This window comes from Eptatretus burgeri, chromosome 16, assembly GCF_056783735.1.
Source record: "Eptatretus burgeri isolate ZD-2024b chromosome 16, Ebu_testis_v1, whole genome shotgun sequence".
Lineage (NCBI taxonomy): Eukaryota > Metazoa > Chordata > Myxini > Myxiniformes > Myxinidae > Eptatretus > Eptatretus burgeri.
In genome coordinates, this window is record NC_140976.1 from 39,616,575 (window position 1) to 39,632,136 (window position 15,562).

At 45.5% G+C, this 15,562-nt stretch overlaps 1 protein-coding gene across 1 annotated transcript in view; it reads right to left on the reverse strand.

Moving 5' to 3' along the window:
- Positions 1-15,562, reverse strand: part of EIF4H (eukaryotic translation initiation factor 4H) — a 38,877-nt gene that overhangs the window by 3,118 nt on the left and 20,197 nt on the right. Inside the window, exon 6 of the mRNA XM_085858660.1 lies at positions 11,090-11,119. Coding sequence (XP_085714786.1) covers positions 11,090-11,119 — 30 coding nt within the window. The remainder of the gene's footprint in view (positions 1-11,089; positions 11,120-15,562) is intronic.

The window sequence follows — 15,562 nt, forward strand, 5'->3', positions numbered from 1 at the left end:
GGAACTCAAGCTTGGCTTTCTTGAGTAATTGCTTCCTTCTTGCCACCCTACAGTACAGGCCAGCCTTGTGGAGTGCTTGGGATATTGTCTCATGCAAACAGTGACCAGTCTTTGCCATAAAGTCCTGGAGCTCTTTCAAAGTTGCCATAGGCCTCTTGGTGGCCGTTCTGATCAGTCTCCCCCTTGATTGGTCATCCAGTTTGGAGGGACGGCCTGATCTGGGCAGGGTCTTGGTGGTACCATCCATCTTCCACTTCTTAATGATTGTTTTGACTGCTCCAAGAGATATTCTTGAATCTGGCAGTTGATTGAGGTGCTTTCTCCACCATTCGAACAATCCGTCGTTGCAATCTTCGATCAAGTTTTCTCTTGCAGCCACGTCCAGGGAGGTTGGCCACAGTGCCATGGGCCTTAAACTTCCTGGTAACATTGCGTGTGGCAGACACAGAAACATCAACGTCTCTGAAGAAGGCCATGTAGCCTTGAGATTGTCCACGCTTGGCTACAATCTTGTGTCTGACCTCCTCAGACAATTCTCTGGTTTTCTTTCTTCTCTCCATGCTCATTGCGGTACACACAGTAACACAAAACTGCAGAATCACTCCTTTTCTCCATTCAAACTGGTTTAATGAGACATTTCTATTTTGCAGGCACCTGCAACTCAACACAGGTGAGTTCAATTCCAAAGTAAAGGGGAATCACCTGCATGAAATCCAATTATTTCGAAAAACCTTCTCAACGGTGCCAATAATATTGTCCAGGCTATTTTAGGATTTCTGTGTGGAATAAGCTCAGATTTAGTAATTTTTTTCAGCTTTTTTGTTTTGTTCCACTGGAAACCAAAGAAATACATATGTGAACACCAAAGGATTTTTGTAATTTCAACAATTTTCTGGAAGAAATGGTGCATTATTTGAAAAAAGTGCAAGGGTGCCAATATTTTTGGCCATGACTGTAATTCATATCAAATAAATAACATTTATTGTGTTTGTCTGTATGTCAAGACCACTGGGCCGACAACCACCAAATTTGGCACACAGCAAAAGTCCGACCAGGGGGTTGTCCTGAGTGTATTTTCATCCACAACCTCAGCAGTTAAAGACGCAGAAGAAACATGACCTTTTTTTTTTTTTAAACATACTTGAGAGTAGACTTTTTACATGCTTGAGAGATGAGACCCTTTCTGACCCCGAAGACCCTCAAGACCATTGAATTCCACGGACACAATTAAGATACTGTAAAACCCCGAGTACCCCAAAGACCCTTTGGACCCCAAAGACAGTTAAGATCCCTAAGATCCTTGAAAACCCCCAAGACCCTGAAGACTCCAAGACTTTTTTTCCTTCTGGGATTCTGTCTCTCATGCCCCCTACACAGTTCCCTCCCCACATCCCGTCGGGTATCCTTCCCTCGATCCACCTGCCCCATTCTCAGCCCTTCCACTCTCCTGCTTCTCCTTCTCAGAACCCTCCCCCCCCCCAATCCATGCAACACCAGGTAACCCTTCTGGTTCATAATAAAATTGATATTAAAAGATAAAATCATGGCCATCACCAGCATGACGTAACGTCATATGGAACAAATAAATCCTGATGTAAATCCATCGCATAAATGCTGCACAACCATTTTTCATACCTGTGAATGTATGTGTGAGGGGCAGTCAATAAGTAACCTTAAAATGGCAATACAAATTCGAGAATGTAATGTGTGCAGTTGTAGACAACATATGTTATATCTATGGGTAAGAGTCCTGTTTTTCCTGTTTTATATCTGGCAACATGAAGTACAGTATATGACGTCAGGAGAACAGTTCCAAGATGGCGGCTCCCTCAGAAGCATGCACCAGGGAAGAGCGAGAGCAACGTTCTGTCATCCGTTTCTTGGGAACTGAGGGTGCGATCCCAGTGAAGTCCATCGCAGAATGAAAATGCAATATAGTGACATGTTTATCGCTGCAGCAGGTGTACGACTGGGACAGGAAGTTTAAAAGTGGAGTGTCCACTGTGGCAGACACTGCTCGCTCGGGCTGGCCTCACACAGCCAACACACCAGAAATGGTTGCAGGAGTTGAGCACATGCTAAGGGAAAACTGTCGCATTACACTGGATGAAGTGGTATCCGAATTGAACATTAGCCATGATTCATCACACCATATAATTCACAATGTGCTGGGGTTCCGCAAAGTATCTGCAAGGTGGGTGCCAAGACAACTCACCTGAACTGAAAGAACTCCACTTTAATTACTTCTATCCCAGTTGTACACCTGCTGCAGCAATAAACATGCATCACCACATTGCATTTTCATTCTGCAATGGATTTCACTGGGATTCACACTCTCACTTCCCAAGAAATGGATGACAGAACATTGCTCTTCCCTGGTGCATGCTTCTAAGGGAGCCGCCATCTTGGAACTGCTCTCCTGACATCATACGCTCAATGTTGCCAGATCTAAAACAGGCAAAACATGGCTCTTACCCATAGATATAACATATGTCATCTACAACTACACACATTGCATTCTCAAATTTATAAATAGCCATTTAAGGATACGTATTGACTGCCAATCGTATGACACTGCTCATTTACGATCGGACACCCAACTCTTTCGTCTTCTTCTTTAAAAATAAAAAAGGAGTAATCCTGTACATACAATCTTGCGGCATCACCGTCCGTTTTCCACATGCAAAAAAATCTTTATGATTGTGACGGTTATGAAACCGGCCCCTGGGTGAATGAACATCCATGAGATGTCCAATCAGTTATATCGTAAGTACAGTCGTGGCCAAAAACATTGGCACCCTTGCACTTTTTCAAATAATGCACCACTTCTTCCAGAAAATTGTTGAAATTAAAAAATATTTTGGTATGCATATGCAGGGGTGCAAATTAACATTTTTATCCACCGGCCAGCAGGGCCGGTGACTAGAAAAAGTTACCGGCCCAGCAGAATTTCTACCGGCCCGATAAAATAAAGACAAAAGTCACAAATTTGATATCAAACACTTTTAATATACTCACATGAGTGAGTTTGATGAGTGAGGTTGGTTGGATGAGTGAGTTTGATGGAGGAGGTTTGCAGAATGAGTGAGTTTGATGGAGGAGGTTGGGTGGATGAGTGAGTTTGATGAGTGGGGTGGGGGTGGGGGGATGATGCAGGGAGGAGGAGGTTGTGGGTGATGGGGGGACCTTTTTTGTGTGGGTGATGCAGGGGGGCAGGGGGATTGTGAGTAGTGCTGGGGGGAGGCATTTTTGTGGATGATGGGGTGGTTGTGGCTGATGGACGATTGGAGGGGGGGTTGTGGGTGATGGACGATGGGGTGGAGAGGGGGGGGTTGTGGGTGATGGACAATGGTGGGGGTACTACTTGTCCACCCAACATCACATATAAACTCACTCATCCACCTAACCTCACCCATCAAACTCACTCATTCACCCAACCTCACCCATCAAACTCACTCATTAACCCAACCTCACCCAAACTCACTCGTTCACCCAACCTAACCCATCAAACTCACTCATTCATCTAACTCACTGATTAACCCAAAAGCCTCATCAAACTCACTCATTCACCTAACCTCACAAATGAAACTCACCCATTCACCCAAATTCACTCATTTAACCAACCTGGGCATGAGAAAATGCGTCCAAACCATGCCAAACCGTCAAATCTCACGCAATCACGCGCGATTTGGAACAAGATGAAAACTAAAAATGGCCGCCGCAGAATTACCGGTGATTTCTACGGATTTCTGCGGACAAAAAACAGTAGTTCTAGTTGAGAAAACTAGTAGAGAAGCTACTACAAAATAACAGGAATCACCGGTGATTCGCCAGCCGGACAGGAAAGGCAGTATTGTGTACCTGCCCAGCACAAAAGTTAGGCGCCATTGGCGACCGTTCATTTGCACCTCTGATATGTATTTCTTTGGTTTGCAGTGGAACAAAACAAGAAAAGCTGAAAAATGACTAAATCTTAGCTTATTCCACACACAAATTCTAAAATGGCCCAGACAATATTATCAGCACCTTTTAGAAGTTGTTAGAAAATTATATTTCAAGCAGGTGATTCTCCTTTACATTGGAATTGAACTCACCCATGATGAGTTGAAGGTGCCTGCAATATAAAAATCACTCATTCAACCAGTTTGAATGGAGAAAAGGAATCATTCTGCTGTTTTGTGTCACTGTGTGTACCGCAATGAGCATGGAGAGAAGAAAGAAAACCAGAGAATTGTCTGAGGAGGTCAGACACAAGATTGTAGCTAAGCATGGACAATCTCAAGGCTACATGTCCATCTTCAGAGACGTTGATGTTCCTGTGTCCACCATATCAATGTTATCAGGAAGTTTAAAGCCCATGGCACTGTAGCCAACCTCCCTGGACATGTTCACAACAGAAAACTTGATCGAAGATTGCTGTGAAGGATTGTTTGAATGATGGAGAAAGCACCTCGATCAACTGCCAAACAGATTCAAGCTGACCTTCAGACACAAGGTACATCAGTTTCAACTCGCACCACCTGCCGCTAACTCGATGAATGGGGGTTCTATGGTAGGAAAGCCAGGAAGACCCCACTGTTGAGAGACAGAGATAGAGATAGAGTAGAAAGTCCAACTGGACTTTGCCAAAACACACCTAAACAAGCCAAAAATCCTTCTGGGAGAATGTACTGTGGATAGATGAGACCAAATTAGAGCTCTTTGGAAAAGCACATCATCTCCATGTTAACAGAAAACAAAATGAAGCCTTCAAGGAAAAGAACACCTTCCCTACAGTCAAACATGGAGGTGGTTCAGTGATGTTTTGGGGTTGCTGTGCTGCCTCCAGCACTGGGTGTCTTGAATGTATGCATGGCATCATGAAAAGACAAAATGCTGCACTGTTCTGAAGTGGCCAGCAATGAGTCCAGATCTAAACCCCATTGAATACCTGTGGGGAGATCTGAAAACAGCAGTTGGGAGAAGGCACCCTTCAAATCTGGGAGAACTGGAGCAAGAAGATACCTGCTGTTGGCTTAATGGTTAGGGCGGTGGGCCTGGGATCCAAGGATCCTGAGTTCAAATCCTGCTCGGCTGTTGAATTAATACCAGGTGGGGTTGACTCTGCCTGTCGTCCTCTGAGGTTGGCAAAATGAGTACCAGCATGCTGGTATACTGTGTCGGAGTGGCGACCCATCCAGGATTGTGCCCAATAGCCCAGGAGACTGCTTTGGCAGCACCAACACTCTACACAGAGTATGTTCCCAATGGATGGATGGATTGCACAAGAAGAGTGGGCCAAACTGCCAGTAGAGGTGTGGGAAGCTCATTCAAGGCTATAGGAAGCGCTTGACTGCAGTTATTTTGTCCAAAGGCTGTACTTCAAAAGTCGAGCGTGCCAATAATTTTGTCAATGCCATTTATTATTATTTTCTGATTTAAAAGGATATATTAAGTTATGAATCAAAAAAAGGTTCTGTAATATTTACAGTGAAATAAAGAATTGTGGAGACCAAATACTTTTGTCAATTTCAGAGATGCCAACTTTTGGAAATCAGAATTAGGGAGGATTTGCAACCGACACCAAATAATGTGCGCTAAGCGCACATCTCGAGCGCGGAGCGCTCGACCCTTGCGGCGGAGTCCAGGGCCCGCCTTAGGGCCCTGGAAGCTCTGGGGTTCCAGACGCTCTCTAGTGCCCTCTGAGCCCTATTTTGGAGCATTTAACATGTTAAGAATTCCCACTTTTTGAACAAAAAAAGGGGAAAATTGTGCACTTTTTAATGTTACATGTATATTAATATTAGTAAGTTAGGGGACAATCAAAGATTAACAAAAAGCACAAAAGAAGCAATATTTTTCTTACCTTACTGGCTGGTACTACTGCTGCTTGCTTTTTCCATGGCAGCTTTGCTGAGTGACAGCTGTGTGGCTCTTTTAGCCCTTCTGATTATGTCTTTGCTGTATTCTCTCTGGTAGCAAGGGGTGCTATGAGCTAGTTTTTCAATTAAGAGAGCTTCCAGGGTTTTGACACTCAAATTGGGACGAAATTCAGTTTGATTCTTCCGTACAAGACTGAGTGCCCGCTCACATGATGCGTTCGAATGAGGAATGACCAAGATTCCCTTCATCACTTTGCTCAAATTAGGATACTTCTTGGCACCAGTGCAGGGATCTGTGAGCTGTGAAATCCGATGCCACTGCTCATCCACTCTCACTGTCTCAGTAGCAATTGTAGCTATGGAGGCGTGTGCCTGGTCGTGAGCGAATTCACTCTCAAGAATGTCTATGTCACTATCACCGCCACTGAACAGACAGGGAATTTCTTGATGAAAAACTCCACACAGTCAAACCCCACTTCTTGGTGTAGCTTAACATCCAGCACCTGAGCATGCTTGGCTAATTCATCATCTAGCGGCCAGGTTTTGAAGATGTAATTGCAGGCTTTCACATAATATGAGCGAACTGCACTGAAGAAACCTTGGATGTCTGACTCACTCAGAGTGAAGGTGGATTTCTTGAGACTCCTTTGTTCCCTTATATACAGTTTGGCATCGTTCCCAATCATGAGGTCCTCATCATTCTTCTGATGATGTCTGTCAGAGAAGGGTACATTTACCAGAGCAACCGATGACACCGATGGTTTCAAAAACCGTACGAAGATATCTTTCAGAAGACCATTCAATTCTCCGTGCAGGAGATGAATACAGGGTTCGTCTCTTTGGAGCAGAAGATTCCCCTTCTCAAAAAGCTTGTTTGGCATATCGAAGGAAGAAACAATAGAGTTTTGTTTGTGGAGACAAGAACATCCTGTTGACACGTTTTTCTCTAGATTCCTGCACAGTGTTTGAGGAAGATGCGCTTTTAGTTGTAGAACTCGTAGTACACTTAGTCGCAGGGCGATCACACTTGCGTTTACTGCCAGCAGAAGAGGTCAGACTCGTAGTACCAGATCCAATTTTACGTTTGAGGAGAGAGCTTGAGGTAGGTGCAGCCAAGGAAGAAGACCTCTGATTCGAAGGTTTTGCTGAGCTTCTATCAAGTGATTTGGCAAAAGCAGAACTTAACTTGGGTCCTTCTTTGCCTGTAGATGGGACTATCACAGTCTTTCTCGACTCTGAAGGGATCTGCTTTGTAGATGAACGTGATGAAGGGCCGGTGATGCTACCTGCTCTCAGCATTGGTTTTGGTGCTGTCCCTGCTGTCTTCTTCGCAGCAGATACTGCAGTGGTAGTGGTGAATGCTGCTCCACTAGTGCTTGATCCTGCAGTGCCAGTACTGGCAGTAGATACAGTGCCGTCCTTCTTGCTCGTTGTTAGAGTCTTGGCTACAGTTGGTTGCATTTTTTCTTCGTACTTCTTCTTTGAAGAAGAGGCGAAGTGGCTCCCACTGTTCAACCAGCCTGTCTAGGCACTGACCAAGGGACAGCCACCTTGTTGCGACATGCTTCAGAATCTTGTGTGTCGGGGCATCACAGAGTTCTTGCAGTGCTTTCACTCCTTTGACGCGTTTACTACTTTTGTCCAAGTAGTAGTAAATATCGATGAGAAAGTCATCTAATTCAATGGGTAAGGCCTGAGCCGCCTTCTTGGCCGTATTGTGCATCATATGGCAGGGCATCCCATGATGTAGCACTCTGGATTTTGTTTGTGGATATAAGCAGCGACTCCTTTGTGCTTGCCCACCATGACAGAGGCATTATCAGCACAAAAGGAAACACAATTTCCCCACGGAATTTTCCTGTCACTGAACTCATGATCAAGCAGCTTGAAAATGTTTTCTCCAGTGGAATCTTGTTTGCACGCAGGCGAACTTAGCAAACCTTGCTTCACAATCCCAGCACTGTTGTCATAGTACGAAATCAGGACAGGATATAGCTGGGCCTCACCACTGTCATTGCTACCGTCTGTAGCTAGGCTAAATGGAGCTAGTCTAGCAATATCGGCAATAGATGAAGCAGTAACATTTGACAACTCACCAATTATTGCTGAAGTTTTTGTTCTTGCACATCCATACTTTGAAGCAATTTTTGAATCTGGAAACATCTTTTGAAATAGAGGTCCAGCATGATCTGAGACTGATATGGGCAAGTTATGTTCCACAATAAATCCACTAAAAGAGAAGTTCCGCTCGGGTAACATCCTCTTCCTCGCTTGTCCCTTGTTTGGTGAAATAATTCAGAAGTGTACCGGTACTGCGTGCTCGAAGATCTCTCCTTTGCAATGTCTGTGTGCCGTTTGCTTCCAACGTGCTTCCGAATATCATCGCGACCTCCGTGCTCAACTGAAATATCAACGCTGCATACTGTACAATACGCATGATGAATTCCTCTTTCAGACTTTTGAATACACGGGTATTGGAGACTGTATTCGGTCTTGTACTTCTGAGACCATTTCTTGGTCTTCGTAAGCTTCTTTTCTGCCATTTCGTAATCAACATCGAGGGCTTGAAGCATCGGTAACTTCGAAGTCGATTACTTCGGTAACTTCGAAGTGATTAGTGAACAGTGCAAAAATATCAAAATTTCGGGAGGATAAGGATAGTGATCGTAAGGGCGGGAGTTTGGGTGAATTTTCGGAAGCCTCCCGATGAAATCGGGAGGGTTGGCATCTGTGCAATTTCAACTTATTTTTCACGAAAAGTGTGAGTTATTTTTTAAAAGTGCAAGGGTACCAATATCTTTGTCTACAACTGTATAAGCACCAAAGAAGCCCCAGTGTCTAGAGGGGAACAGGACAAATGCGTTATGTGGGCTATAGCAGGTCCTCTCCACCTTTATACCCCTCCTCTCCTTCCTTTATCCCTGCAATAAATCCTCTTTTATTCATGACTCGTATATGGTGGTTGCCATTTCATGCACCACTCAGCACAATTTGGCACTCTCTCCCAAATGATCACTTAACAGTCTTCGTGTATATAATTGGGTGCAACCCACGATTCATAAATTTCCGTTCTCTTGCATTTGCCCCCTCACGCAGCAGCACACGCAACCACATTCTAAGACACTTCACAACAAACAGCCTCAAATTCAGATGCTCAGGGAAAGAACATCCACGTTTTCAAACCATTTGGTTGGGAAAGACCACTTGGCGGAAAAACCCGTTTAAAAAGAAGTAGCGTTGACTCGGGGGAGGACCTCAACTCGAGGATGACTGACAGTCGAAAGTGGCAGTGCCTGGTTAGCGCACCAATAGGGACGCGCTGTTGCGGGTCAAAAGGCAAGCCATGATCCCTGTTCCTGGGAACTCCACCTCCCATGAACTCTGACCACCCCCCCCTTCCTCTCCCTCAAGTCTCTACCACATTCAAGCTGCTCTAAAGGTGGAACACCAGACCGTTCACTTCTGTTGGATCGTGCTGGGGACCAAAGTGAGAAGCTGCCTACCTGTTTGTGCCAAAGAGAAATTGCCTGCCAGAATTAATCATGCTGGAGCAGACCAAGCTGTGCCAAATAGTGCTGGGCAGGCAGCGTTGTTACCAGGCAAGCACGAGGCAGAGGCACAAGAGCGGACAGGCCGGCAGGACGCCAGTACAGGAAGATAGCTCCATGCTGACATACACTGTCTGTCTCTTGCTGTCCTCCAATAACCCCTATTTATCACCCTAAACTCATGAAGGGAACCTCGACATTGAAAGAGCAATCAACGATTTGCCTCTTGACCCTTATGGGTGAGATTTTAGAGGCAACTCACACCTTTTCCTCTTTAAGCATACATCACATCTCCTTTCTGCTTTTATTTTTTTTGTATACATTGTCGAGGCGCATATAAGAGCTAACACACAGAACATATAACAATGGGAGCAGGAGACAAGAGAGGTGCGAGAGGGAAGCACAAAACAGTGGGGAACAGAGACATAAGCAGATTGGTGGAAGGGAGAGGGATGGGGCAGGGTACACAGGGTAAACAAACAGATGGACACTACAGGGACTTTCAAGAATGAAAACAGGGAATTTGAAGGAGGTGGGTTTGGGATGGATTAATGGGGGATTATTTCCTTATTCTTTACTTTTTTCAGGATTGACACACGTCTGTCGACGTGTGCCGTGGTGAATCAAAGGCCACACCTGCGCCTTGCTTTGCCCCTCTCTGTTTTCTGCTCTTTTTCCCTAAACTTCTACGGAATGATCCTGCTGGCGTCATGTGTGCATAACTGGTTAAGATAAGATTGTACAAGGGGGATAAAGGCCAAAGCTCATTTCTTTCCTCGTGTGTCTTTGCCTGCCTGTATCATTTGATTGCTTGTAAATACATGCCCTCGATTACATTGATCGTGTTTACAAATAAATGTACTTGTTGAACTGTTATCCATTTCCTGTCTACTCAAATCATCCTGCCCTACATTAGCTCAATTTAGCACATAAAGACTATATCGACGGGAAGTTCTGCCCCATTGATTGGCTCCATAATTAGTCAGTGCTTACCCACGGTTCCGCTCGGCAGTACAAATAGACGAAAGGTGTGCACTGAGTACGTATCCCAATTGAAAGTGCCAAACCACCGGAAAGGTAACGTGCTTGTAAAAGAGCAAGGTGGCCTTATTCGCAGCGCGGCGGCCTACAGGGCTGGAAGTCGGAAAGTGTCCGAGAAGTACCCCGAGTGATAAATTTCCAATCTCGGTTCCATAACACTTGCATTTGCCCGAGCACTGACATTTGACAAATATAATGATGACAAAAATAAATAAATAATAATCATCACTTCCAAAAGTGACTGAGGTTGTAAATGCCAACATTAAAATCCTGGTATTTAACAACAAATAATCACATTCACAACTTACCAATTACTAAGTGCAATTTCAATTATTAATTGTCCCTTGCTAGAATGTACATGGATAAATAAAATAATTATGCTAATTAAACAATAGTCGACACAAAGAATCTAATGGAATCTGCAGTGAACTTTCAACAAAGATTGTCTGGACAATGTCACCACATTTGTTCTGTTTAAATAGAGCAATAAAATAAGCAAACAAGCAAAACAAAAGCAGGCTTTCACCAAAATCCAGCTTAACGGGATGGTGACAGTCTCCATTACCTTCACAAATACAAACAACCAAACACCAATACAAACTCCCACCCTCACTCCAAATCAGCCTCACATTTACATACCTGCAGGCCCTTCATCCACTCCTCCAAAATCTGCAGGAAAAAACTTTTTGAAACAAAAATACATCACAAAATAGTTTCACAAACAGCTATTGTCAAATCATACCAACAATGAGAATAGTATTAGCATACGTTTGTTTTTGTGCAACTTCTCTAACTAAGCTAGTATTAAAGTAAAAGGTTTACGGTTTACACCATGTATTAGCTCCTAAAAGAGTTATTTATATTCTATATACTTTAAAAACTCCAAAGCAAAAGAATTCCAAACCAAAATGCTGCCTGAAACGTTGAGGCCTACTTTTACTTTATCTTCTCTCCTTTTGCTTTCAACGACTTTTGCCTACTTTTACTTTGACGCTTTCAACGGGCCAAATGTGGCACGCAAAGTTATGGTGTGTAGCCTCGCCCTCGTACAGCTCTTCCTTAAAAAATAAATAAATAAATCCTACTCTCTCTCTAAGAAAGAAAAGACGAGGCATTGTACAGCGTGTGGCAATTATGTGATACATTTGTAATGTATGGTATAAATTTTAAGAATTAGCTGAATAATTATTTTTTTTATTCTTGTGTTACAGGTGAAGCCCTGAAGATTTCAATGATGGAGCATGACGATGTGCCAATGTGGATTAAGATTGAAGAACTATTAAATTAGGCTCTGTAATTGCAACTTTGCAAGCATTCAGAATAACTCGCATTCCTGAATTGTGGCATAGAAATATAATGTTCGCAGACATGGTTTCAATTTGGAGCAAAGTGCCATACTGCAAGAAGTGTTATGCAATTTCTAAGGCAACAGTTTGGGGAAAATATAATCTCTCGGTTTGGTAATGTTTGATGACCACCCAATCCCCAGATTTGACTGCAGCGGATTTCTTCCTCTGGGTATTTTAAGACCCAGGTTAAGATTCATCCCACTTACTTAATGCATGGAATGGTCTCCTTGGAAAGGTAGTGGCAGCAGAAGTTTAAATTGAAATTAGATAGGTACGTGGAGGTATTGGAGATAGGAATGGATGTTGGCAGGACTTCTTTTTCTTTTAAACCCATGCCCCCTCCCCTGGGAATAAATTAATAAATAGATAAATATTTTTTTTAAAACTACATAAACTAAAACTAAAAATTACCCCCGTGTGGAGGTGACGGTCATCTCTATAATACCACAAGTTCTCAATGTTCAGTTATGACCGAAGACTACTGCGCAGCTCGAACTGCGCAGTTTGGTTAATGACTCGGCATTTTGGCGCGCGCACGAAATTATATTTTGAAAATAAATGCCGACGTTTACATTTCGGGTTTTGAAACTTTTGCACCTTCGGAGGAAAATGTATAAATATAATATACAAGGGCAGCAGCTATGCAATGACACCAGGTCAGGTCAGGTATGGGAGCATGTGCCAGAACAGCACGTCGCTGCGTCCACTTTCCGCCGGTACTCCAGGGGCCTCCGTCTGGCCATCCCCCAGGCAGATGCCAGGCCCATCCCCATCTCCTTGAGATGATGGTCAACCTGTTGCAACCATGAGGCACGTGGTCGACCCACTGGCCTCCTCCACTCATGAGACTCCCTCGCTGAGAGAATCTGGTGAGCAGGATCAGAGTCAGGAAAACGAGCCACATGTCCATACAGCCGCAACTGACGCTCACGGACTATGCAGGTAACAAATCTCATCCGAGTCTCTCTCAGCAACCGCTCATTGGACACAAAATCCGACCAGCGATAGCCAAGGATTCTCCGAAGAGACCTGGTACCAAAGGAATTAAGTCTCCGTCTCAGATCCTTGGTCAGAGTCCAGGTCTCGCACCCATAGAGCAAGACTGGAAGTACCAAGGACCTGAAGACTCGGACTTTCATCCTCCCGCACAGGTACCGGCAGCGCCACACCCCATGATCCAGTGAATCCATGACTCCCCAGGCCCGACCCAGACGTCTATTGACCTCTGACTCGCAGCCAGCAGAGACATGAATATCACTGCCAAGGTAAGTGAATCTCTCCACGACCTCAACATCCTCACCACAAACAGACACAGACAGGACAGCAGCATCCAAGATGTCACCGAAAGCCTGGATCTTAGTTTTGACCCAAGAAACCCGTAATCCCAACGGCTCCGACTCCTCATTCAGCACCTCGAGGGCCCCCAAGAGGATGTCTAAAGTCTCCGCAAAGATGACTGCATCATCTGCAAAGTCAAGGTCCGAGATCTTGACATTCCCAAATGACGCACCGCAACTTGATCTCTCCGACATCCTCCCTAGAATCCAGTCCATACAAGTGCTGAAAAGTGTGGGGGCAAGTACACATCCCTGACGAACTCCAGTAACAACTGGAAATAAGTCAGAGATGGTACCACCACACTTCACAGCACTCTCAGTACCAGAGTAGAGTTCAGACATCAGATCGATCAGTTTTGGTGGCACCCCACGAAGACCAAGAATCCTCCAGAGGACATCCCGATTCACTGAATCGAACGCTTTACAGAGATCAACAAAGGCTGCAAGCAGCCCCTGCCGAAACTCTCGTCTGCGTTCGGTGAGGACACGAAGTGCAAGGATACGGTCAATCGTTGACCTCTTCGGTGTAAACCCTGACTCCTCTGGACGCTGGTGCTCAAGCAGATGGTGGCGAACCCTATCGAGAATTATCCGAGCAAAGACCTTGCCCGGCACTGAGAGCAGCGTCACCCCTCGGTAGTTGTTGCAGTCTTGGCGATCACCCTTCCCTTTCCAGAGAGGGACAACAAGGCCCCTCTTCCAGTCAGTTGGGATGATGCCTGTGTTCCAGGCAGAGCACAAAACTGCATGCAACGACACGAGTGCAGCATTTCCACCAGCCTTGAGAAGTTCGGCATGGATGCCACAGATCCCTGGAGCTTTGCCCCATTTCAACTGGTTCACCGCAGCCCGTGTTTCCACAAGCGTAGGTGGACCACAGTTGATTCGAGGGTCAGCAACAGGGATTGTAACACCCTTGACGTCCAACTCGACAGTTGGGGGATCAGCCTGGTACAACCGCTCAAAGTAACTGGCCCAGCGGGCCGTCACTTCAGACTCCTCTGTCAAGAGCCTACCACTCTCTGCTCGAACTGTAGTGCTCCGAGGGATGGGCTTGGATGAACGTAATGCGCGAATTCCCCTGTAAGCGGGACGAGAATCACCTGTCCACAGGTGATGCTCTTCCCCCTCACATAGGCCTCCTTGTCCACCCTCAGTGCACGTACAGTTTTACGCCTCAGCTCCCTGAACAGCTCAGCTCTGCCATTCAGCCTGGCCCTGCGACTCTGGTCAATGGTATCCAGTGTCCCTTGAGAGACAAAATTCTTCTTTGCCCTGCGGTGAGCTCCAAGGCATCCACCGGCAACATCAAGGACGGTGGTCTTGAAGGCGCTCCACAACTCTTCAGGACCCCCCAAAGCACCCAGAACCCCCAAGTGTCCACTCAGCCTGTTCGCAAACTCCTCAGCTACTCTCTCATCCCTGAGCTTGGCAACATCCAGCCTCGGCTGGGATGGTACCATTCTCCAGGATTTAAGGTGCAGCTTTAGAGTTGCTACAACAAGCCTGTGGTCAGTATTGAGGAACTGAGCACTCCGGTAGACCCTGCAGTTCTGGATCATCCTCCAACAACCGTCAATGAGGACATGGTCAATCTCCTTTGCCACACCACCAGCGTTGGAATACCAAGTCCAGCGATGAGCTTGTGGGCGCTGAAACCATGAACCAGCCACCCTTAGTCCATGACTTCTTGCAAAGTCAAGGAACTTAGTGCCATTCTGGTTCATAGTTCCTGACCCATGGGGACCAACACACACCTCATAACCGTCCCTATCAGTTCCAGTCGATGCATTGAAATCCCCCAAGACTAGAAGTGTATCTCGTCTGGGGCACTGATCAACCACAGACTTGAGTGTGGCGTAGAATGCATCCTTCACGGTGAGATCACTCGCCTCAGTCGGAGCATAAACAGAGACCAGGGAAATGACACCTAAGGAGTGACGAATCCTTAATCTCATAATACGCTAGTTGACCGGTGTTACCTCAATTATCATTGGGGTCAGCTTATTGGACACAGCTACAGCAACTCCTTGGGTATGGTAACCATCAGAGCGACCAGACCAATAGTAGGTGTAACCACCCACCATTATCTCGCCGCAATCCGGTCTCCGAACCTCAGAGAGAGCTGCAATCCCGATGTCCAAACGCTTGAGCTCAGATGATAACAGAGACAGGTGATCATCCTCTCTTAGGGATAGGACATTCCAGGCACCCACCCGAAGGGACCGCCTCAGGTTAACCCAAGGAGACCGCCGTCTGGTGAATGACACCATTCACTAACTTTTACCATGCCCAGTAGAGAATATATAGCCTCCTGAAGGTAGGGCAGTTTTGGCAAACTTTGAAGTCACGTGACGCGAAAACGAAAGCGAAATTCGAAAATCCGTCCCAACCAAATTTAGATATTGTCCCATACATTCATATGC